Source organism: Tachyglossus aculeatus, unplaced genomic scaffold (genome assembly GCF_015852505.1).
Source record: "Tachyglossus aculeatus isolate mTacAcu1 unplaced genomic scaffold, mTacAcu1.pri scaffold_131_arrow_ctg1, whole genome shotgun sequence".
Taxonomy (NCBI): Eukaryota; Metazoa; Chordata; class Mammalia; order Monotremata; family Tachyglossidae; genus Tachyglossus; species Tachyglossus aculeatus.
The window spans coordinates 277,263-303,230 of record NW_024044860.1 but is presented as its reverse complement, the minus strand read 5'-3'; the positions used below and the strand labels follow the sequence as shown (position 1 = coordinate 303,230).

Here is a 25,968-nt window from a genome sequence, read left to right as displayed (position 1 = left end):
ATTTGTGAAGCGCTCACTATGGGGCAGGCACTGTACTAAGCGGACAATAATCACAATGATAATGCCGCTATTATAATTGTTATATTTCATTATATCATTATATATTAATCTATATTACTATCATCATCATTATTAGGGTATCTGTGAAGCGCTTACTACGTGGCAAGCACTGTACTAAGCGGACAGTAATAATAATGATAATGCCGCTATTATAATTAAGTTATATTTCATTATACCATTATATATTCACATATCAACATCATCATTATTATGGTCTTCGTGAAGCGCTTACTATGTGGCAGGCACTGTACTAAGCGGACAATAATCACAATGATAATGCCGCTACTATAATTAAGTTATATTTCATTATATCATTATGTATTAATCTATATTATTATCATCATCATTATTAGGGTATCTGTGAAGCGCTTACTACGTGGCAAGCACTGTACTAAGCAGACAGTAATAATAATGACAATGCTGCTATTATAATTAAGTTATATCATATTTCATTATGTCATTATATATTCACATATTAACAACATCATCATTATTATGGTCTTTGTGAAGCGCTTACTATGTGGCAGGCACTGTACTAAGTGGACAATAATCACAATGATAATGCCGCTATTATAATTTAGTTATATTTCATTATATCATTATATATTAATCTATATTACTATCATCATCATTATTAGGGTATCTGTGAAGCGCTTACTACGTGGCAAGCACTGTACTAAGCAGACAGTAATAATAATGACAATGCTGCTATTATAATTAAGTTATATCATATTTCATTATGTCATTATATATTCACATATTAACAACATCATCATTATTATGGTCTTTGTGAAGCGCTTACTATGTGGCAGGCACTGTACTAAGTGGACAATAATCACAATGATAATGCCGCTATTATAATTTAGTTATATTTCATTATATCATTATATATTAATCTATATTACTATCATCATCATTATTAGGGTATCTGTGAAGCGCTTACTACGTGGCAAGCACTGTACTAAGCGGACAGTAATAATAATGATAATGCCGCTATTATAATTAAGTTATATTTCATTATACCATTATATATTCACATATCAACATCATCATTATTATGGTCTTCGTGAAGCGCTTACTATGTGGCAGGCACTGTACTAAGCGGACAATAATCACAATGATAATGCCGCTATTATAATTAAGTTATATTTCATTATATCATTATATATTAATCTATATTACTATCATCATCATTATTAGGGTATCTGTGAAGCGCTTACTACGTGGCAAGCACTGTACTAAGCAGACAGTAATAATAATGATAATGACGCTATTATAATTAAGTTATATCATATTTCATTATATAATTATATATTAATATATTATCAACATCATTATTATTATGGTCTTTGTGAAGCGCTTACTATGTGGCAGGCACTGTACTAAGGGGACAATAATCATAACGATAATGCCACTATTATAATTAAGTTATTGTATTACATTTCATCATATCATTCTATATTCATATATTACCATTATTACGGTTTCGTGAAGCGCTTACTACGTGGCAGGCACTGTACTATAACCCCCCTCAGCGCTTAGAACAGTGCTTTGCACATAGTAAGCGCTTAATAAATGCCATCTTTATCATTATTTATTATTATTATTACTAAGGGGACAATAATAATAACGATAAGGCCGCTATTATACTTGTTATGTTTCATTGTATCGTTATATGTTAATATGTTTTCATCCTCTTCAGTATTAGGGTATTTGTGAAGCGCTTACTATGTGCCAGGGACTGTACTGAGCGCCCCGGGGGAGATACGAGGCGATGAGGTTGTCCCCCCGGGGGGCTCCCGGTCTCCATCCCCATTTGACAGAGGAGGAAACTGAGGCCCAGAGAGGGGAAGTGACTGGGCCAAGGTCACCCAGCAGGGTGGGTGGGGGGGGAGGATGTGTGTGTTTGTGTAGGAGAGTGTGTCCAACCGTGACTGACAGGGTGTGTCTGTGGCCCCAGGGATGGGGGGCCTGCACCTGGTGGGTGTCAATGTGTGTGTTTGCAAGAGTGTGTGTGTGTCCAGTTGTGAGGCTTTGTGCTGTGCGTGTGTGTCTGTCTGCAGCTGGGGGGTGTGTGTGTGTCCAGTTGTGAGGCTTTGTGCTGTGTGTGTGTCTGTCTGCAACTGGTGTGTGTGTGTGTGTGTGTGTGTCCAGTTGTGAGGCTTTGTGCTGTGTGTGTGTGTGTCCAGTTGTGAGGCTTTGTGCTGTGTGTGTGTGCCCAGTTGTGAGGCTTTGTGCTGTGTGTGTGTGTCCGCAGCTGGTGTGTGTGTGTGTATCCAGTTGTGAGGCTTTGTGCTGTGTGTGTGTCTGTCTGCAGCTGGTGTGTGTGTGTGTGTGTCCAGTTGTGAGGCTTCGTGCTGTGTGTGTGTCTGTCTGCAGCTGGTGTGTGTGTGTGTGTCCAGTTGTGAGGCTTTGTGCTGTGTGTGTGTGTGTGTGTGTGTCCAGTTGTGAGGCTTTGGGCTGTGTGTGTGTCTGTCTGCAGCTGGTGTGTGTGTGTGTGTCCAGTTGTGAGGCTTTGTGCTGTGTATGTGTCCAGTTGTGAGGCTTTGTGCTGTGTGTGTGTCTGTCTGCAGCTGGTGTGCGTGTGTGTGTCCAGTTGTGAGGTTTTGTGCTGTGTGTGTCTGTCTGCAGCTGGTGTGTGTGTGTGTGTGTGTCCAGTTGTGAGGCTTTGTGCTGTGTGTGTGTCTGTCTGCAGCTGGGGTGTGTGTGTGTGTCCAGTTGTGAGGCTTTGTGCTGTGCGTGTGTCTGTCTGCAGCTGGTGTGTGTGTGTGTGTGTCCAGTTGTGAGGCTTTGTGCTGTGTGTGTGTCTGTCTGCAGCTGGTGTGTATGTGTGTGTGTGTGTGTCCAGTTGTGAGGCTCTATGCTGTGTGAGGGCTGTGAGGGAACCGTGTGGAGGCCATTTTGTGGGCCGTGAGCGAGCCGTGTCATGCAGTGTGGGGGCCATTTTGTGGGCTGTGGGCAAGCCGTGTGGGGGCCATGTACGAGCCATGTGGAAACCACGTGTGGGCCAGGAGTGGGTCATGTATGAACCGTGTCGCACGGGCTGCGGGCGAGACGTGTGTGGGCCGTGCGGAGGCCATTTTGTGGGCCGCGATTGAGCCGTGTCACGCAGGCCGTGTGCGAGCCGTGTGGGGGCCCTGTGTGAACCGTGTGGAGACCATGTGTGGGCCATGGAAGGGGTCATGTATCAGCCATGTGCGAGCCGTGTCACGCAGGCCGTGGGCGAGACATGTGTGGGCCGTGAGGGAACCGTGCGGGAGCCATTTTGGGAGCCGTGTCACGCAGGCTGCGTACGAGCCATGTGGGGGCCATTTGGTGGGCCGTGGGTGAGCTGTGTGGGGGCCATGTACAAACCATGTGGAAACATGTGTGGGCCAGGAGTGGGTCATGTGTGAACCGTGTCGCACGGGCTGTGTGCGGGCCGTGTGTGGGCCGTGCGGAGGCCATTTTGTGGGCCGTGAGCGAGCTGTGTCACGCAGGCCGTGTCCGAGCCGTGTGGGGGCCCTGTGCGAACCGTGTGGAGACCATGTGTGGGCCTTGGAAGGGGTCATGTATGAGCCGTGGGCGAGCCGTGTCACGCAGGCCGTCGGCGAGACGTGCGCAGGCTGTGTATGGGCTGTGAGGGAACCGTGTGGAGGCCATTTTGTGGGCCGTGAGCGAGCCGTGTCACACAGGCTGTGTGCGAGCCGTGTGGGGGCCCTGTGCGAACCGTGTGGAGACCATGTGTGGGCCATGGGAGGGGTCATGTATGAGCCGTGTCATGCAGGTCATGGGTGAGACATGCGCAGGCTGTGTGCGGGCCGTGAGGGAACCGTGCGGAGGCCATTTTGAGGGCCGTGAGCGAGCCGTGTCACACAGGCTGTGTGTGGGCCATGGGCGAGCCGTGTGGGGGCCATGTACAAACCATGTGGAAACATGTGTGGGCCAGGAGTGGGTCATGTGTGAACCGTGTCGTGCGGGCCGTCTGTGGGCCGTGCGGAGGCCATTTTGTGAGCCGTGAGCAAGCTGTGTCACGCAGGCCGTGTGTGAGCCGTGTGCGAGCCGTGCGGAGACCATGTGTGGGCCACGGAAGGGGTCATGTATGAGCCGTGGGCGAGCCGTGTCATGCAGGCCGTGGGCGAGATGTGAGGGAATGGTGTGGAGGCCATTTTGTGGGCCATGAGCGAGCCGTCACACAGGCCACGTGTGAGCCATTTTGCGGGCCATGGGCGAGCCGTGTGGGAGACGTGTACAAACCGTGTGGAAACCATATGTGGGCCAGGAGTGGGTCATGTATGAACCGTGTCACACGGGTTGTGGATGAGACGTGTGTGGGCTGTGCAGAGGCCATTTTTCGGGCCGCGAGCGAGCCGTGTCACGCAGGCCGTGGGCGAGCCGTGTGGGGGCCCTGTGCGAACCGTGTGGAGGCCATGTGTGGGCCACGGAAGGGGTCATGTATGAGCCGTGTGTGAGCCGTGTCACGCAGGCCATGGACGAGACATGCGCAGGCCGTGTGCGGGCCGTGAGGGAACCGTGTGGAGGCCATTTTGTGGGCCGTGAGCGAGCCGTGTCACACAGGCCGTGTGCGAGCCGTGTGGGGGCCCTGTGCGAACCATGTGGAGACCATATGTGGGCCATGGAAGGGGTCACGTGTGAGCCATGTCACGCAGGCCGTGGACCAGACATGCGCAGGCCGTGTGAGGGAACCGTGTGGAGGCCATTTTGTGGGCCGTGAGCGAGCCGTGTCACGCAGGCCGTGTGGGGGCCATTTTGTGGGCCGTGGGCGAGCCGTGTGGGGGCCATGTACGAACCATGTGGAAGCATGTGTGGGCCAGGAGTGGGTCATGTATGAACCGTGTCGCACGGGCTGTGTGCGGGCCGTCTGTGGGCCGTGCGGAGGCCATTGTGTGGGCCGCGAGCGAGCCGTGTCACGCAGGCCGTGTGTGAGCCGTGTGTGGGCCCTGTGCGAACCGTGTGGAGACCACGTGTGGGCCTTGGAAGGGGTCATGTATGAGCCGTGTCACACAGGCCATGGGCGAGACATGCGCAGGCCGTGTGCGGGCCGTGAGGGAACGGTGTGGAGGCCATTTTGCGGGCCGTGAGCGAGCCGTGTCACACAGGCTATGCGTGAGCCATGTGTGGGCCCTGTGCGAACCGTGTGGAGACCATGTGTGGGCCATGGAAGGGGTCATGTATGAGACGTGGGAGAGACATGTGCGGGCCGTGAGGGAACCGTGCGGAGGCCATTTTGAGGGCTGTGTCATGTAGGCCACGTGCGAGCCGTTTGGGGCCATGTACGAACCATGTGGAAAACATATGAGGGCCAGACATGGGTCACGTATGAGCCCCGTTGCACGGGCCGTGGGCGATCCGTGTGCGGGCCGTGAGCGAGCCGTGTAACGCAGGCCGCGTGCGAGCCGTGTGGGGGCCGTGTACAAGCCATGTGGAAACCATGTATGGGCCAGGCGTGGGTCATATATGAGCCGTGTTTCACGGGCCGTGGGCGATCCATGTGCGGGCCGTGGGCGAGCCACGTTAATGATGGCATTTATTAAGCGCTTACTATGTGCAAAGCACTGTTCACTGCACGTTGCGCGGGCCGCGGGCGATTCATTCATTCCTTCAGTGGTATTTATTGAGCGCTTATTGTGTGCAGGGCACTGGACTAAGCGCCGGGGAAGGGCACGTTGGCCACCTTGCAGGCCGTGCGCCAACCATGTTGCGCGTTCATTCATTCGATCATATTTATTGAGCGCCTCCCGCGCGCAGAGCACTGTACTAAGCGCTTGGGAAGGACGCGTCGGCAACAGATAGAGACGGGCCCTACCCGACAGCGGGCAGGCCATTTTGCGGGCTCGTGTGTGGGTCGTGTGTGAGCCTTGTGCGGGCTGTGGGCTATCCGTGTGCAGGCCGTGTGCAAGCTATGTGCGTGCCATGGTTTGCAGGCCGTGGGCAATCCGTGGGCAGGCCGTTTTGCGCGCCGTGTGAAAGCCGTGCTGCGCAGGCCGTGTGCATGCCACGTTTTGCGGGCCATGGGCGGGCTATGTGCGTGCCACGTTTTGCAGGCCGTGTGCGGGCTATGTGCGTGCCATGTTTTGCAGGCCGTGTGCGGGCCGTGAGCGAGCCGTGTGCAGGCCACTTTGTGCACCATGTGCAAGCTGTGTGCAGGCCGTGGGCGAGCCGTGTGCAGGCCGTGGGCGAGTCGTGTGCAGGCCATTTTGCGGGCCGCGTGAAAGCCATGTCGTGCAGGCCGTGTGCAGGCTATGTGCCTGCCACGTTTTGCAGGCCGTGTGCAGGCTACGTGCGTGCCACGTTTTGCAGGCCGTGTGCAGGCTACGTGCGTGCCATGATTTGCAGGCCATGGGCAATCCGTGTGCATTTTGCACGCCGTGTGAAAGCCATGCTGCTCAGGCCATGTGCAGCCCGTGTGCAGGCTATGTGCATGCCATGTTTTGCAGGCCATGTGCGGGCCGTGAGCAAGCCGTGTACAGGCCATTTTGTGCAGCATGTGCGGGCTGTGTGCAGGCCGTGGGCGATCCGTGTGCAGGCCATTTTGCGGGCCACATGAAAGCCATGTTTTGCAGGCCGTGTGCAGGCTATGTGCGTGCCGCGTTTTGCAGGCCGTGTGCAGGCTACATGTGTGCCATGTTCTGCAGGCCTTGGGCAATCCGTGTGCATTTTGCGCGCCGTGTGAAAGCCATGCTGCGCAGGCCTTGTGCAAGCTATGTGCATGCCATGTTTTGCAGGCCGTGTGCAGGCCGTGAGTGAGCCATGTTCAGGCCATTTTGTGCACCATGTGCAAGCTGTGTGCAGGCCGTGGGTGATCCGTGTGCAGGCCATTTTGCGGGCCGCGTGAAAGCCATGTATTGCAGAATGTGTGCAGGCCATGTGCGGGCCGTGTACAGGCTACGTGCGTGCCATGTTTTGCAGGTTGTGTGCAAGCTATGTGCATGCCATGTTTTGCAGGCCATGTGCGGGCTACGTGCGTGCCATGCTTTTCAGGATGTGTATGGGCCATGGGCAAGCCATGTGCAGGCCATTTTGTGCACCACGTGCAAGCTGTGTGCAGGCCGTGGGCGAGCTGTGTGCAGGCCATTTTGCGGGCCGCGTGAAAGCCATGTTGTGCAGGCCATGTGTGTGCCACGTTTTACAGGCCGTGTGCAACCCATGTGTGTGCCAGGTTTTGCAGACCATGGGCAATCCGTGCGCATTTGCACGCCGTGTGAAAGCCATGCTGCACAGGCCGTGTGCAAGCTATGTGCATGCCATGTTTTGCAGGCCGTGTGCAGGCTACGAGCATGCCATGTTTTGCAGGCCGTGTGCAAGCTATGGGCGTGCCATGTTTTGCAGGCTGTGTATGGGCCATGGGCAAGCCATGTGCAGGCCATTTTGTGCACCATGTGCAAGCCGTGTGCAGGCCATTTTGCGGGCCGCGTGAAAGCCATGTTGTGCAGGCCATGAGCAGGCTATGTGTGTGCCACGTTTTGCAGACCGTGTGCAGGCCATGAGCCGGCTATGTGTGTGCCACGTTTTGCAGACCGTGTGCAGGCCATGTGCAAGCTATGTGCATGCAATGTTTTGTAGGCCGTGTGCAGGCTATGTGCATGCCGTGTTTTGCAGGCCGTGAGCGAGGCGTGTGCAGGCCATTTTGTGCACCATGTGCAAGCTGTGTGCAGGCCATTTTGCGGGCCGCGTGAAAGCCATGTTGTGCAGGCCATGTGCGTGCCACGTTTTGCAGGCCGTGTGCGGGCTACGTGCGTGCCACGTGTTGCAGGCCATGTGCGGGCTATATGCGTGCCACGTTTTGCAGGCCGTGTGCAAGCTATGTGCGTGCCATGTGCTTGCCATGTTTTGCAGGCTATTTCCGTGCCACGTTCTGCAGGCCGCGCGCAGGCCTGGGGCGAGCCGCGTTGCGTAGGCTGCCTTTGCAAGCCGGGCGTTGCGGGTGCGAATCCACTTCCCCAAACCAGCGTCCCGTGGCCGGGGGCCGGGGGAGGGGGCCAAGGCACACGCTCGACCTCGCGACCTCGCGAGCCCAGAGACCTTGGCCCAGTCCCCTGCCCTCTCCGGGCCTCGGTTTCCCCGTCGGCCTCCGCCGCCGTCGGGGCTACTGGCTGGGCGCCTCCTGGGGCGCAGAGCGCTGTGCCGAGCGCTTGGGAGAGGAGGCTATTCATTCATTCGTTCGAGGCTATCTATTGGGCGCCTTCTGGGCGCAGAGCACTGGACTAAACGCCTGGGAGAGGGCGATATTCATTCGCTCATTCATTCATTCATTCAGTGGTATTTATTGAGCGCCTCTTGTGCGCAGAGCACTGCACTAAGCACTTGGAAGAGAATGCCATTCATTTATTCATTCAAGGCTATTTATTGAGCACTTCCTGGGCGCAGAGCACTGGACTAAACCCTTGGGAGAGGACGATATTCACTCACTTATTCATTCATTCATTCATTCATTCAGTGGTATTTATTGAGCACCTCTTGTGTGCAGAGCACTGCACTAAGCGCTTGGAAGGGAATGCCATTCATTTATTCATCCAAGGCTACTTATTGAGCGCTTTCTGGGCGCAGAGCACTGGACTAAACTCTTGGGAGAGGACGATGTTTGCTCATTCATTCATTCATTCACTCAGTGGTATTTATTGAGCGCCTCCTGTGCGCAGAGCACTGCACTAAGCGCTTGGAAGGGAATGCCATTCATTTATTCATCCAAGGCTACTTATTGAGCGCTTTCTGGGCGCAGAGCACTGGACTAAACTCTTGGGAGAGGACGATGTTTGCTCATTCATTCATTCATTCACTCAGTGGTATTTATTGAGCGCCTCCTGTGCGCAGAGCACTGCACTAAGCGCTTGGGAGAGGATGCTATTCATTCATTCGTTCAAGGCTATTTATTGAGCACTTTCTGGGCGGCGCTTGGGAGAGGATGCCATTCATTTATTCGTTCAAGGCTATTTATTGAGCACTTCCTGGGCGCAGAGCACTGGACTAAACACTTGGGAGAGGACGATATTTGCTCGCTCATTCATTCATTCATTCAGTGGTATTTATTGAGCACCTCCCGTGCGCAGAGCACTGCACTAAGCGCTCGGAAGAGAATGCCTTTAATTTATTCATTCAAGGCTATTTATTGAGCACTTCCTGGGCGCAGAGCACTGGAGTAAATGCTTGGGAGGGTGATATTTGCTCGCTCATTCATTCATTCATTCATTCAGTGGTATTTATTGAGCACCTCTTGTGTGCAGAGCACTGCACTAAGCGTTTGGAAGAGAATGCCATTCATTTATTCATTCAAGGCTATTTATTGAGCACTTCCTGGGTGCAGAGCACTGGACTAAATGCTTGGGAGAGGGTGATATTTCCTCACTCATTCATTCATTCATTCAGTGGTATTTATTGAGCACCTCCTGTGTGCAGAGCACTGCACTAAGCGCTTGGAAGGGAATGCCATTCATTTATTCATTCAAGGCTATTTATTGAGCACTTCTTGGGCGCAGAGCACTGGACTAAACGCTTGGGAGAGGGCGATATTCACTCGCTCATTCATTCATTCATTCATTCACTCAGTGGTATTTATTGAGCACCTCTGGTGTGCAGAGCACTGCACTAAGCGCTTGGGAGAGGATCCCATTCATTTACTCGTTCAAGGCTATCTATTGGGTGCCTCCTGGGCGCAGAGCACTGGACTAAACGCCTGGGTGAGGGCGATATTCACTCGCTCATTCATTCATTCATTCATTCAGTGGTATTTATTGAGCACCTCCTGTGTGCAGAGTACTCCACTAAGTGCTTGGAAGGGAATGCTATTAATTTATTCATTCAAGGCTATTTATTGAGCGCTTCCGGGGGGCAGAGCACTGGACTAAGCACTTGGGAGAGAGTGATAGTTGCTCACTCACTCACTCATTCATTCAGTGGCATGGTATTTATTGAGCGCCTCCTGCGAGCAGAGCCCTGCGCAAAGCGCTGGGGAGAGGATGCTATTCATTCATTCGTTCGAGGCTATCTATTGAGCGCTTCCTGGGGGCAGGGCACTGGACTAAGCGCTTGGGAGAGAGCGATAGTTGCTCGCTCATTCATTCATTCAGTGGTATGGTATTTATTGAGCGCCTCTTGTGTGCAGAGCACTGCGCAAAGCGCTGGGGAGAGGATGCCATTCATTCATTCATTCTGGGCTATCTATTGAGCGCTTCCTGGGGGCAGGGCACTGGACTAAGCACTTGGGAGAGAGCGATATTTGCTCACTCATTCATTCATTCAGTGGCATGGTATTTATTGAGCGCCTCTTGCAAGCAGAGCCCTGCGCAAAGCGCTGGGGAGAGGATGCTATTCATTCATTCCTTCAAGGCTATTTATTGAGCGCTTCCTGGGCGCAGAGCACTGGACTAAACGCCTGGGAGAGGACGATATTTGCTTGCTCATTCATTCATTCATTCATTTAATCGTTCAAGGCTATTTATTGAGCGCTTCCTGGGGGCAGAGCACTGGACTAAACGCTTGGGAGAGGGCAATATTTGCTCCCTCCCTCCCTCATTCATTCATTCATTCATTCATTCATTCACTCATTCATTCATTGGCATTTCTTGAGCGCCTCTCGTGTGGAGAGCACTGCACTAAGCGCTCAGAAGAGGATGCTGTTCATTCATTCGTTCAAGGCTATCTATTGAGCACTTCCTGGGGGCAGAGCACTGGACTAAGCGCTTGGGAGAGGACGATATTTGCTCGCTCAACCATTCATTCATTCATTTATTCGTCCAAGGCTATTTATTGAGTGCCTCCTGGGGGCAGAGCACTGGACTAAACGCTTGGGAGAGGGCAATATTTGCTCCCTCATTCATTCATTCAGTGGTATTTATTGAGCACCTCTGGTGTGCAGAGCACTGCCCTAAGCGCCTGGGAGAGGAGGCCATTCATCTATTCGTTCAAGGCTATTTATTGAGCGCTTCCTGGGGCAGAGCACTGGACTAAACGCCTGGGAGAGGGTGATATTTGCTCGCTCCTTCATTCATTCATTCAGTGGTATTTACTGAGCACCTCTTGTGTGCAGAGCACTGCACTAAGCGCTGGGGAGAAGATGCCATTCATTTATTCATTCTGGGCTATTTATTGAGCGCTTCCGGGGGGCAGAGCACTGGACTAAGCGCTTGGGAGAGAGCGATATTTGCTCACTCATTCATTCATTCAGTGGCATGGTATTTATTGAGCGCCTCCTGTGAGCAGAGCCCTGCGCAAAGCGCTGGGGAGAGGATGCTATTCATTCATTCATTCTGGGCTATCTATTGAGCGCTTCCTGGGGGCAGGGCACTGGACTAAGCGCTTGGGAGAGAGTGATAGTTGCTCACTCATTCATTCATTCAGTGGCATGGTATGTATTGAGCGCCTCTCGTGAGCAGACCCCTGCTCAAAGCGCTGGGGAGAGGATGCTATTCATTCATTCGTTCTGGGCTATCTATTGAGCGCTTCCTGGGGGCAGGGCACTGGACTAAGTGCTTGGGAGAGGGCGATATTTGCTCACTCATTCATTCATTCAGTGGCATGGTATTTATTGAGCGCCTCCTGCGAGCAGAGCCCTGCGCAAAGCGCTGGGGAGAGGATGCTATTCATTCATTCGTTCTGGGCTATCTATTGAGCGCTTCCTGGGGGCAGAGCACTGGACTAAGCGCTTGGGAGAGAGCGATAGTTGCTCACTCATTCATTCATTCAGTGGTATGGTATTTATTGAGCGCCTCCTGTGAGCAGAGCCCTGCGCAAAGCGCTGGGGAGAGGATGCTATTCATTCATTCGTTCTGGGCTATCTATTGAGCGCTTCCTGGGGGCAGAGCACTGGACTAAGCGCTTGGGAGAGAGCGATAGTTGCTCACTCATTCATTCATTCAGTGGCATGGTATTTATTGAGCGCCTCCTGTGAGCAGAGCCCTGCGCAAAGCGCTGGGGAGAGGATGCTATTCATTCATTCGTTCTGGGCTATCTATTGAGCGCTTCCTGGGGGCAGAGCACTGGACTAAGCGCTTGGGAGAGAGCGATAGTTGCTCACTCATTCATTCATTCGGTGGTATGGTATTTATTGAGCGCCTCCTGTGAGCAGAGCACTGCGCAAAGCGCTGGGGAGAGGATGCTATTCATTCATTCGTTCTGGGCTATCTATTGAGCGCTTCCTGGGGGCAGGGCACTGGACTAAGCGCTTGGGAGAGAGTGATAGTTGCTCACTCATTCATTCATTCAGTGGCATGGTATGTATTGAGCGCCTCTCGTGAGCAGAGCCCTGCGCAAAGCGCTGGGGAGAGGATGCTATTCATTCATTCGTTCTGGGCTATCTATTGAGCGCTTCCTGGGGGCAGAGCACTGGACTAAGCGCTTGGGAGAGAGTGATAGTTGCTCACTCATTCATTCATTCAGTGGCATGGTATGTATTGAGCGCCTCTCGTGAGCAGACCCCTGCTCAAAGCGCTGGGGAGAGGATGCTATTCATTCATTCGTTCTGGGCTATCTATTGAGCGCTTCCTGGGGGCAGAGCACTGGACTAAGCGCTTGGGAGAGAGCGATAGTTGCTCACTCATTCATTCATTCAGTGGTATGGTATTTATTGAGCGCCTCCTGTGAGCAGAGCACTGCGCAAAGCGCTGGGGAGAGGATGCTATTCATTCATTCATTCTGGGCTATCTATTGAGCGCTTCCTGGGGGCAGGGCACTGGACTAAGCGCTTGGGAGAGAGCGATAGTTGCCCGCTCATTCATTCATTCAGTGGCGCGGTATTTATTGAGCGCCTCCTGTGAGCACAGCACTGCGCAAAGCGCTGGGGAGAGGATGCTATTCATTCATTCGTTCTGGGCTATCTATTGAGCGCTTCCTGGGGGCAGAGCACTGGACTAAACGCTTGGGAGAGGGCGATATTTGCTCACTCATTCATTCATTCAGTGGTATGGTATGTATTGAGCGCCTCTCGTGAGCAGAGCCCTGCGCAAAGCGCTGGGGAGAGGATGCTATTCATTCATTCGTTCTGGGCTACCTATTGAGCGCTTCCTGGGGGCAGAGCACTGGACTAAGCGCTTGGGAGAGAGTGATAGTTGCTCACTCATTCATTCATTCAGTGGCATGGTATGTATTGAGCGCCTCTCGTGAGCAGAGCCCTGCGCAAAGCGCTGGGGAGAGGATGCTATTCATTCATTCATTCTGGGCTATCTATTGAGCGCTTCCTGGGGGCAGGGCACTGGACTAAGCGCTTGGGAGAGAGCGATATTTGCCCGCTCATTCATTCATTCACTGGTATGGTATTTATTGAGCGCCTCCTGTGAGCAGAGCCCTGCGCAAAGCGCCGGGGAGAGGATGCTATTCATTCATTCGTTCTGGGCTATCTATTGAGCGCTTCCTGGGGGCAGAGCACTGGACTAAGCGCTTGGGAGAGAGTGATAGTTGCTCACTCATTCATTCATTCAGTGGCATGGTATGTATTGAGCGCCTCTCGTGAGCAGACCCCTGCTCAAAGCGCTGGGGAGAGGATGCTATTCATTCATTCGTTCTGGGCTATCTATTGAGCGCTTCCTGGGGGCAGAGCACTGGACTAAGCGCTTGGGAGAGAGCGATAGTTGCTCACTCATTCATTCATTCAGTGGTATGGTATTTATTGAGCGCCTCCTGTGAGCAGAGCACTGCGCAAAGCGCTGGGGAGAGGATGCTATTCATTCATTCATTCTGGGCTATCTATTGAGCGCTTCCTGGGGGCAGGGCACTGGACTAAACGCTTGGGGGGAGGGCGATATTCGCTCACTCAGTCATTCCGTGCCATCGTTATTCATCAAATGCCATTATTATTATTATTATTACTATTATTATTATTAATATTATTAATAATATTATTAATCTTGTCTCTCCCCCAGCGCTTAGTACAGTGCTTGGCACGTAGTAAGCGCTTCACAAAAGCCATTATTATTGCTATTATTATTACTATAATTAATCTGTCAAATGGGGACAACCTCATCACCTTGTCTCTCCCCCAGCGCTTAGTACAGTGCTTGGCACCTAGTAAGCGCTTCACAAATGCCATTATTATTATAGTTATTATTATTATTATTATTATTATTATTATTAATCTGTCCAATGGGGACGAAGACTGGAGCCCCCCGGGGGACAACCTCATCACCTTGTCTCTCCCCCAGCGCTTAGTACAGTGCTTGGCACGTAGTGAGCGCTTCATAAATGCCATTATTATGATTGTTGTTATTATTATTAATAATGATAACTATTATTATTATTATTATTATTATTATTATCTGTCCAATGGAGATGAAGACTGTGAACCCCCTCGGTGGACAACCTCATCACCTTGTCTCTCCCCCAGCGCTTATTACAGTGCTTGGCACGTAGTAAGCGCTTCACAAATGCCATAATGATAATAATAACAAAATTATTATTATTATTATTATTATTATTATTATTATTAAACTGTCAAGTGGGAACGAAGCCCGTGAGCCCCCGGGGGGACAACCTCATCACCTTGTCTCTCCCCCAGCGCTTAGTACAGTGCTTGGCACATAGTAAGCACTTCACGAATGCCATTATTATTATTATTATTATTATTATTGTTATTATTATCATTAGTAGTATTAATCTGATATTATTAATAATATCATTACTATTATTATTATTACTATTATTATTATTATTAATCTGTCCAATGGGGACGAAGCCCGTGAGCCCCCCGGGGGACAGCCTCATCACCTTGTCTCCCCCCAAGCGCTTAGGACAGTGCTTGGCACGTAGTAAGCGCTTCACCAATGCCATCATTATTATCATTATTATTATTGCATTATTATTATTACTATTATTAATCTGTCCAATGGGGACGAAGCCCGTGAGCCCCCCGGGGGACAACCTCATCACCTGGTCTCTCCCCCCCAGCGCTTAGTACAGTGCTTGGCACGTAGTAAGCACTTCACAAATGCCATTATTATTATTACTATTATTATTATTATTATTATTAATCTGTCAAATGGGGATGAAGCCCGTGAGCCCCCCGGGGGACAACCTCATCACCTTGTATCCCCCCCAGCGCTTAGTACAGTGCTTGGCACGTAGTAAGCGCTTCACAAATGCCATTATTATTACTATTGTTATCATTAATAACAACAATAATAATAATAATAATAATAATCCGTCCAATGGAGATGAAGCCCATGAGCCCCCCGGGGGACAACCTCATCACCTGTATCTCCCCCAAGCGCTTAGTACAGTGCTTGGCACGTAGTAAGAGCTTCACAAATGCCATTATTATTATTATTATCATCAATCGTATTTATTGAGCGCTTACTATGTGCAGAGCACTGTACTAAGCGCTTAATAATAATAATAATAATAATAATTATTATTATTAATCTGTCCAATGGGGACGAAGCCCGTGAGCCCCCCGGGGGACAACCTCATCACCTTGTCTCTCCCCTAGCGCTTAGTACAGTGCTTGGCACCTAGTAAGCGCTTCACAAATGCCATTATTATTATCATCAATCGTATTTATTGAGCGCTTACCATGTGCAGAGCACTGTACTAAGCGCTTAATAATAATAATAATAATAACTATTATTATTATTATTATTAATCTGTCCAATGGGGACGAAGCCCGTGAGCCCCCCGGGGGACAACCTCATCACCTTGTCTCCCCCCCCAGCGCTTAGTACAGTGCTTGGCAAGTAGTAAGCGCTTCACCAATGCCATCATCATAATCATTGTTAGTATTAGCATTATTATTATTATTATTATTAATCTGTCCAATGGAGATGAAGCCCGTGAGCCCCCCGGGGGACAACCTCATCACCTTGTCTCCCCCCCAGCGCTTAGTACAGTGCTTGGCACCTAGTAAGCGCTTCACAAATGCTGTTATTATTATCATTATTATTATTATTATTATTATTATTATTATTATTAATCTGTCCAATGGAGATGAAGCCCGTGATCCCCCCCGGGAGACAACCTCATCGCCTTGTCTCCCCCCCCCAGCGCTTAGTACAGTGCTTGGCACCTAGTAAGCGCTTCACCAATGCCATTGTTATTATCATTATTATTATTATTATTACTATTATTAATCTGTCCAATGGGGACGAAGCCCGTGAGCCCCCCGGGGGGACACGGGGGGAGAGACAAGGCGACGAGGTTGTCCCCCGGGGGGCTCCCGGTCTTCCTCCCCATTTGACAGAGGAGGAAACTGAGGCCCAGAGAATGATAATAATTATAATAATGATAATAACAATAATAATGATGGCATTTATTAAGCGCTTACTAGGTGCCAAGCACTGTACTAAGCGCTGGGGGAGAGACCAGGTGATGAGGTTGTCCCCCGGGGGGCTCACGGGCTTCATCCCCATTTGACAGAGGAGGCAACTGAGGCCCAGAGAATCATCATAATAATAATGATATTAACAATAATAACAATACATTCATTCATTCATTCAATCGTACTTATTGAGAGCTTACTGTGTGCCGACCATTCATTCATTCATGGAGGAGGGAATGAATGAATGGTCCGCCCACAGTAAGCGCTCACTAAGTACGAATGAATGAATGAATGAATGGTCTGCCCACAGTAAGAGCTCACTAAGTACTATTGAATGAATGAATGAATGAATGGTCTGCACACAGTAAGCACTGAATAAATACAATTGAGTGAATGAATTGAGTGAATGAATGAATGAATGGTCTGCACACAGTAAGTGCTCACTAAGTACGAATGAATGAATGAATGAATGAATGGTCTGCACACAGTAAGTGCTCACTAAGTATGAGTGAATGAATGAATGAATGAATGGTCTGCCCACAGTAAGAGCTCACTAAGTACTATTGAATGAATGAATGAATGGTCTGCACACAGTAAGCACTCAATAAATACAATTGAGTGAATGAATGAATGAATGGTCTGCACACAGTAAGAGCTCACTAAGTACGAATGAATGAATGAATGAATGAATGGTCCACCCACAGTAAGAGCTCACTAAGTACTATTGAATGAATGAATGAATGATCTGCACACAGTAAGCACTCAATAAATACAGTTGAGTGAATGAATGAATGAATGAATGGTCTGCACACAGTAAGCACTCAATAAATACAATTGAGTGAATGAATGAATGAATGGTCTGCACACAGTAAGTGCTCACTAAGTATGAATGAATGAATGAATGAATGAATGGTCTGCCCACAGTAAGAGCTCACTAAGTACTATTGAATGAATGAATGAATGAATGGTCTGCACACAGTAAGTGCTCACTAAGTATGAATGAATGAATGAATGAATGAATGAATGGTCTGCCCACAGTAAGAGCTCGCTAAGTACTATTGAATGAATGAATGAATGGTCTGCACACAGTAAGCACTCAATAAATACAATTGAGTGAATGAATGAATGGTCTGCACACAGTAAGCACTCAATAAGTACAATTGAGTGAATGAATGAAGGAAGGAAGGAATACTCCTCCCACAGTAAGCGCTCACTAAGTACGATTGAATGAATGAATGAATGAATGAATGAATGAATGAATGGTCCACCCACAGTAAGTGCTCACTAAGTATGATTGAATGAATGAATGAATGGTCCGTCCGCAGAATGAATGAATGAATGAATGGTCTGCGCACAGTAAGCGCTCACTAAGTATGAATGAATGAATGAATGGTCCGCCCACAGTAAGCGCTCACTAAGTACTATTGAATGAATGAATGAATTAATGAATGGTCTGCACACAGTAAGCACTCAATAACTACAATTGAGTGAATGAATGAATGAAGGAAGGAATACTCCGCCCACAGTAAGCGCTCACTAAGTACGATTGAATGAATGAATGAATGAATGGTCCACCCACAGTAAGTACTCACTAAGTATGATTGAATGAATGAATGAATGGTCCGTCCGCAGAATGAATGAATGAATGGATGGTCTGCACACAGTGAGTGCTCACTACGTACGATTGAATGAACGAATGGATGAATGAATGGTCTGCACACAGTAAGCGCTCACTAAGTATGAATGAATGAATGGTCCGCCCACAGTAAGCGCTCACTAAGTACTATTGAATGAATGAATGAATGAATGAATGGTCTGCACACAGTAAGCACTCAATAAGTACAATTGAGTGAATGAATGAATGAAGGAAGGAATACTCCGCCCACAGTAAGCGCTCACTAAGTACGATTGAATGAATGAATGAATGAATGGTCCGCCCACAGTAAGTGCTCACTAAGTACTATTGAATGAATGAATGAATGGTCAGCACACAGTAAGCACTCAATAAGTACAATTGAGTGAATGAATGAATGAATGAAGGAATACTCCTCCCACAGTAAGCGCTCACTAAGTACGATTGAATGAATGAATGAATGAATGGTCCACCCACAGTAAGTGCTCACTAAGTACGATTGAATGAATGAATGAATGGTCCGTCCGCAGAATGAATGAATGAATGAATGAATGGATGGTCTGCACACAGTAAGCGCTCACTAAGTACGAATGAAGGAATGAATGTGTCTCTGTTGGGGAATTGTACTTTCCAAGCGCTTAGTACAGTGCTCTGCACACAGTAAGTGCTCAATAAATACAATTGAATGAATGAATGAATGCTCAATAAATACAATGGAATTGAATGGAATTGAATGAATGAATGAATGCTCGGCCCACAGTAAGCGCTCAATAAATACGATTGCATGAAGGAAGGAGGGAAGGAATGGTCCGCCACAGTAAGCGCTCACTAAGTACGAATGAATGAATGAATGCTCCTCCCAAAGTAAGCACTCACTAAGTACGACTGAACGAATGAATGAATGGTCCACCCACAGTAAGCGCTCAATAAATACGATTGAATGAAGGAAGGAAGGAAGGAAGGATGGAAGGAAGGAAGGAAGGAGGGAAGGAAGGAATGGTCCGCCCACAGTAAGTGCTCATTAAGAACGAATGAATTAATTAATTAATGAATGCTCCTCCCACAGTAAGCGCTCACTGAGTACGGCTGAATGAATGAATGAATGGTCCACCCACAGTAAGCGCTCAATAAATACGATTGAATGAAGGAAGGAAGGAAGGATGGATGGATGGATGGAAGGAAGGAATTAATGGTCTGCCCACAGTAAGCGATCACTAAAAGCATGAATGAATGAATGAATGAGTGCCCCTCCCACAGTAAGCGCTCACTAAGTACAACTGAACGAATGAATGAATGGTCCACCCACAGTAAGTGCTCAATAAATACAATTGAAAGAAGGAAGGATGGAAGGAAGGAAGGAATGGTCCGCCCACAGTAAGCGCTCACTAAGTACGAATGAATGAATGAATGAATGAATGCTCCTCCCAAAGTCAGCACTCACTGAGTACGGCTGAATGAATGAATGAATGGTCCACGCACAGTAAGTGCTCAATAAATACGATTGAAGGAAGGAAGGTAGGAAGGATGGAAGGAAGGAAGGAAGGAATGGTCCGCCCACAGTAAGCGCTCATTAAGTACGAATGAATGAATGAATGAATGAATGCTCCTCCCACAGTAAGCGCTCACTGAGTACGGCTGAATGAATGAATGAATGGTCCACGCACAGTAAGCGCTCAATAAATACGATTGAAAGAAGGAAGGATGGAAGGAAGGAAAGAATGGTCCTCCCACAGTAAGCGCTCATTAAGTACGAATGAATGAATTAATTAATTAATGCTCCTCCCACAGTAAGCACTCACTGAGTACGACTGAACGAATGAATGAATGGTCCACCCACAGTAAGCGCTCAATAAATACGATTGAAGGAAGGAAGAAAGGAAGGAAGGAAGGAAGGAAGGAAGGATGGAAGGAAGGAAGGAATTAATGGTCTGCCCACAGTAAGCGATCACTAAGTACGAATGAATGAATGAATTAATGAATGCTCGTCCCACAGTAAGCGCTCACTAAGTACGACTGAACGAATGAATGAATGGTCCACCCACAGTAAGCGCTCAATAAATACGATTGATGAAGGAAGGATGGAAGGAAGGAAGGAAGGAATGGTCCCCCCACAGTAAGCGCTCACTAAGTACGACTGAACGAATGAATGAATGGTCCACCCCCAGAAAGCGCTCAATAAATACAATTGAATGAAGGATGGATGGAAGGAAGGAAGGAATGAATGGTCCGCCCACAGTAAGCGCTCACTAAGTACGACTGAACGAATGAATGAATGGTCCACCCACAGTAAGCGCTCAATAAATACGATTGAATGAAGGATGGAAGGAAGGAAGGAAGGAAGGAAGGAAGGAGGGAATGAATGGTCCTCCCATAGCAAGCGCTCACTAAGTATGAATGAATGAATTAATTAATGAATGCTCCTTCCACAGTAAGTGCTCACTAAGTACGAATGAATGAATGGTCCACCCATAGCAAGCGCTCAATAAATACGATTGAATGAAGGAAGGAAGGAAGGAATGGTCCCCCCACAGTAAGCGCTCATTAAGTACGAATGAATGAATGAATTAATGAATGCGCCTCCCACAGTAAGCACTCACTGAGTACGGCTGAACGAATAAATGAATGGTCCACCCATAGTAAGCGCTCAATAAATACGATTGAATGAATGAAGGAAGGAAGGAAGGATGGATGGAAGGAAGGAATTAATGGTCTGCCCACAGTAAGCGCTCATTAAGTACGAATGAATGAATGAATGAATGAATGCTCCTCCCACAGTAAGCACTCACTGAGTATGACTGAACGAATGAATGAGTGGTCCACCCACAGTAAGTGCTCAATAAATACGATTCAAAGAAGGAAGGATGGAAGGAAGGAAGGAATGGTCTGCCCACAGTAAGCGCTCACTAAGTACGAATGAATGAATGAATGAATTAATTAATGCTCCTCCCAAAGTCAGCACTCACTAAGTACGACTGAACGAATGAATGAATGAATGGTCCACCCACAGTAAGCACTCAATAAATACGATTGAATGAAGGAAGGAAGGAAGGAAGGAAGGAAGGAAGGAAGGAAGGAAGGAGGGAATGAATGGTCCTCCCATAGCAAGCGCTCACTAAGTATGAATGAATGAATTAATTAATGAATGCTCCTCCCACAGTAAGCGCTCACTAAGTACGAATGAATGAATGGTCCACCCACAGTAAGCCCTCAATAAATACGATTGAATGAAGGAAGGAATGAATGGTCCCCCCGCACAGTAAGCGCTCACTAAGTACGACTGAACGAATGAGTGAACGGTCCACCCCCAGTAAGCGCTCAATAAATACGATTGAATGAAGGAAGGAAGGAATGGTCCGCCCACAGTAAGCGCTCACTAAGTACGACTGAATGAGTGAGTGAGTCCAGTGCTCTGCACACAGGAAGCGCTCAGTAAATGCGACTGATTGATATTGATTGATTGATTATCCCTCCTCTGTCTCTCCCTTTCTTCTCTCCCCCCCCGTCACAGAGACCCCAGGGGCGATGGCGTCCAGCGGAGGCGACGGGTGGGGCCACCTGCCCTTCTTCTTCGGCAACATCACCCGCGAGGAGGCGGAGGCCCACCTGGAGGAGGCGGGCCTGGGCGAGGGCCTGTTCCTGCTGCGGCAGAGCCGCAGCTCCCTGGGGGGCTTCTCCCTGTCGGTGTCCAGCGGGGGCCGGGTCCACCACTACACCATCGAGCGCGACGTGTCCGGGGCCTTCGCCATCTCCGGGGGCCGCTCGCACCCGGGCCCGGCCGAGCTGTGCGCCTTCCACGGCCGCGAGGCCGACGGGCTGGTCTGCCGCCTCGGGGACCCCTGCGTCCGGCCCCCCGGCCTCCGGCCCCGCGCCGGCCCCTTCGAGGGGCTCAGGGAGACCCTCATCCGCGACTACGTCAGGACCACCTGGAACCTGCAGGTCGGTGGCCGGGGCCGGGAGGCGGAGGTGGGCCGGGGTGGCCTTGGACAGAGTGCGGGTCGGCTGAGGTGGGCTGGGGTGGTCCAAGATGGGATGGGGGGCGTCTAAGATGGGCTGGAGCGGTCTAGGCCGGGATGGGGGGCGTCTAAGATGGGCTGCAGTGGTCCAGGGTGGGCTGGGGGTGGTCTAAGATGGGTTGGAGTGGTCCAGGCCGGGCTAGTAGTGGTCCAGGGTGGGATGGGGTGGTCTAAGACGGGCTGGGGGTGGTCTAAGATGGGCTGGGGGTGGCCTAAGATGGGTTGGAATGGTCTAGGTCACGATGGGGGTGGTCTAAGATGGGCTGGAGTGGTCCAGGCCAGGCTAGGAGTGGTCCAGGGTGGGCTGGGGGTGGTCTAAGACGGGCTGGGGTTGTCCAGGGTGGGCTGGGGGTGGTCTAAGATGGGCTGGGGTTGTCCAGGGCGGGCTGGGGGTGGTCTAAGATGGGCTGGGGGTGGTCTAAGTCGGGCTGGGGGTGGTCTGAGATGGGCTGGGGGTGGCCTAAGATGGGCTGGGGGTGGTCTAAGACGGGCTGGGGGTGTCCTAAGATGGGCTGGAGTGGTCTAGGCCACAATGGGGGTGGTCTAAGATGGGCTGGAGTGGTCCAGGCCGGGCTAGGAGTGGTCCAGGGTGGGCTGGGGGTGGTCTAAGATGGGCTGGGGTTGTCCAGGCCGGGCTAGGAGTGGTCCAGGGTGGGCTGGGGGTGGTCTAAGTCGGGCTGGGGGTGGTCTGAGATGGGCTGGGGGTGGCCTAAGATGGGCTGGGGGTGGTCTAAGACGGGCTGGGGGTGTCCTAAGATGGGCTGGAGTGGTCTAGGCCACAATGGGGGTGGTCTAAGATGGGCTGGAGTGGTCCAGGCCGGGCTAGGAGTGGTCCAGGGTGGGCTGGGGGTGGTCTAAGATGGGCTGGGGTTGTCCAGGCCGGGCTAGGAGTGGTCCAGGGTGGGCTGGGGGTGGTCTAAGTCGGGCTGGGGGTGGTCTGAGATGGGCTGGGGGTGGCCTAAGATGGGCTGGGGGTGGTCTAAGACGGGCTGGGGGTGGTCTGAGATGGGCTGGGGGTGGCCTAAGATGGGCTGGGGGTGGTCTAAGACGGGCTGGGGGTGTCCTAAGATGGGCTGGAGTGGTCTAGGCCACAATGGGGGTGGTCTAAGATGGGCTGGAGTGGTCCAGGCCGGGCTAGGAGTGGTCCAGGGTGGGCTGGGGGTGGTCTAAGATGGGCTGGGGTTGTCCAGGGTGGGCTGGGGGTGGTCTAAGATGGGCTGGGGGTGGTCTAAGACGGGCTGGGGGTGGTCTAAGATGGGCTGGGGGTGGCCTAGGATGGGCTGGAGTGGTCTAGGCCACGATGGAGGGGTGTCTGAGATGGGCTGGAGTGGTCCAGGCCGGGCTAGGAGTGGTCCAGGGTGGGCTGGGGGTGGTCTAAGATGGGCTGGGGTTGTCGAGGGCGGGCTGGGGGTGGTCTAAGATGGGCTGGGGGTGGTCTAAGTCGGGCTGGGGGTGGTCTGAGATGGGCTGGGGGTGGCCTAAGATGGGCTGGGGGTGGTCTAAGACGGGCTGGGGGTGTCCTAAGATGGGCTGGAGTGGTCTAGGCCACAATGGGGGTGGTCTAAGATGGGCTGGAGTGGTCCAGGCCGGGCTAGGAGTGGTCCAGGGTGGGCTGGGGGTGGTCCAAGATGGGCTGGGGTTGTCCAGGGTGGGCTGGGGGTGGTCTAAGATGGGCTGGGGGTGGTCTAAGACGGGCTGGGGGTGGTCTAAGATGGGCTAGGGGTGGCCTAGGATGGGCTGGAGTGGTCTAGGCCACGATGGAGGGGTGTCTGAGATGGGCTGGAGTGGTCCAGGCCGGGCTAGGAGTGGTCCAGGGTGGGCTGGGGGTGGTCTAAGATGGGCTGGGGTTGTCGAGGGCGGGCTGGGGGTGGTCTAAGATGGGCTGGGGGTGGTCTAAGTCGGGCTGGGGGTGGTCTGAGATGGGCTGGGGGTGGCCTAAGATGGGCTGGGGGTGGTCTAAGACGGGCTGGGGGTGTCCTAAGATGGGCTGGAGTGGTCTAGGCCACAATGGGGGTGGTCTAAGATGGGCTGGAGTGGTCCAGGCCGGGCTAGGAGTGGTCCAGGGTGGGCTGGGGGTGGTCCAAGATGGGCTGGGGTTGTCCAGGCCGGGCTAGGAGTGGTCCAGGGTGGGCTGGGGGTGGTCCAAGATGGGCTGGCGGTGGTCTAAGATGGGCTGGCGGTGGTCTAAGATGGGCTGGAATGGTCTAGGCCATGATGGGGGGGGGTCTAAGATGGGCTGGAGTGGTCCTGGCCTGGCTAGGAGTGGTCCAGGGTGGGCTGGGGGTGGTCCAAGATGGGCTGGGGTTGTCCAGGGTGGGCTGGGGGTGGTCTAAGATGGGCTGGGGGTGGCCTAAGATGGGCTGGAATGGTCTAGGCCACTTTGGGGGTGGTCTAAGATGGGCTGGAGTGGTCCAGGCCGGGCTAGGAGTGGTCCAGGGTGGGCTGGGGGTGGTCTACGATGGGCTGGGGTTGTCCAGGGTGGGCTGGGGGTGGTCTAAGATGGGCTGGGGGTGGTCTAAGACGGGCTGGGGGTGGTCTAAGATGGGCTGGGGGTGGCCTAGGATGGGCTGGAGTGGTCTAGGCCACGATGGAGGGGTGTCTGAGATGGGCTGGAGTGGTCCAGGCCGGGCTAGGAGTGGTCCAGGGTGGGCTGGGGGTGGTCTAAGATGGGCTGGGGGTGTCCAGGGCGGGCTGGGGGTGTCCAGGGCGGGCTGGGGGTGTTCTAAGATGGACTGGGGGTGGTCTAAGATGGGCTGGGGGTGGCCTAAGATGGGCTGGAGTGGTCTAGGCCACGATGGGGGGGTGTCTAAGATGGGCTGGAGTGGTCCAGGGTGGGAGGGGGGTGGTCTACGATGGGCTGGGGGTGGTCTAAGTCGGGCTGGGGGTGGCCTAAGATGGGCTGGAGTGATCTAGGCCACGATGGGGGGTGGGGGTCTAAGATGGGCTGAAGTGGTCCAGGCCGAGCTAGGAGTGGTCCAGGGTGGGCTGGGGGTGGTCTAAGATGGGCTGGGGTTGTCCAGGGTGGGCTGGGGGTGGTCTAAGACGGGCTGGGGGTGGTTTAAGTCGGGCTGGGGGTGGCCTGAGATGGGCTGGAGTGGTCTAGGCCACGATGGGGGTGGTCTTAGATGGGCTGAAGTGGTCCAGGCCGGGCTAGGAGTGGTCCAGGGTGGGATGGGGGTGGTCTAAGATGGGCTGGGGACGGTCTACGATGTGCCGGGGTCGTCGGAGATTGCAGGCGATGGATTCCGGGGGTCCGGGGGGGCGTCCATCCAGGGCCAGGCGTTGGAGCAGGCCATCCTCAGCCAGAGGCCCCAGCTGGAGAAGCTGATCGCCACCACGGCCCACGAGAAGATGGACTGGTTCCACGGGGCCCTGACCCGCTCCCAGGCCGAGGACGCCCTGCTCGCCGCCCCCAGGGCCGAAGGAAAGTTCCTGTGAGTCCGGGGTGGGGGGGGGGGGGGCGGAGAGACCCCCCCACACACCCCCCACCCCCCATCCGCCCCCAACTCCGACCCCGGCGGGTGGGGCCTCTGGGGGAGACGGGGAGAGATGGGGAGGCGGAGGGGGATGGGGATGAAGGGGGTCTCTGGGGGAGACAGGGAGGGATGGGGAGACAGGGGGATGGGGATGAAGGGGGTCTCTGGGGGAGACAGGGAGAGATGGGGGAGACAGAGGGATGGAGATGAAGGGGACAGAGGGATGCAGATGAAGGGGATCTCTGGGGGAGACAGGGAGAGATGGGGAGACAGAGAGAGATGAGGAGACGGGGGGATGGGGATGAAGGGGGTCTCTGGGGGAGACAGGGAGAGATGGGGGAGACAGAGGGATGAAGATGAAGGGGGTCTCTGGGGGAGACAGGGAGAGATGGGGAGACGGGGGGATGGGGATGAAGGGGGTCTCTGAGGGAGACAGGGAGAGATGGGGAGACAGAGATGGAGAGACGGGGATGGGGATGAAGGGGGTCTCTGGGGGAGACAGGGAGAGATGGGGAGACAGATGGGGATGGGGATGAAGGGGGTCTCTGG

At 52.0% G+C, this 25,968-nt stretch overlaps 1 protein-coding gene across 1 annotated transcript in view; it reads left to right on the top strand.

Annotated features, from left to right (window-relative positions):
- Nucleotides 1-25,968, top strand: part of LOC119922936 (tyrosine-protein kinase SYK-like) — a 131,918-nt gene that overhangs the window by 12,338 nt on the left and 93,612 nt on the right. Inside the window, exons 2-3 of the mRNA XM_038742555.1 lie at nt 21,439-21,866; nt 25,217-25,377. Coding sequence (XP_038598483.1) covers nt 21,453-21,866; nt 25,217-25,377 — 575 coding nt within the window. The 5' untranslated portion in view covers nt 21,439-21,452. The remainder of the gene's footprint in view (nt 1-21,438; nt 21,867-25,216; nt 25,378-25,968) is intronic.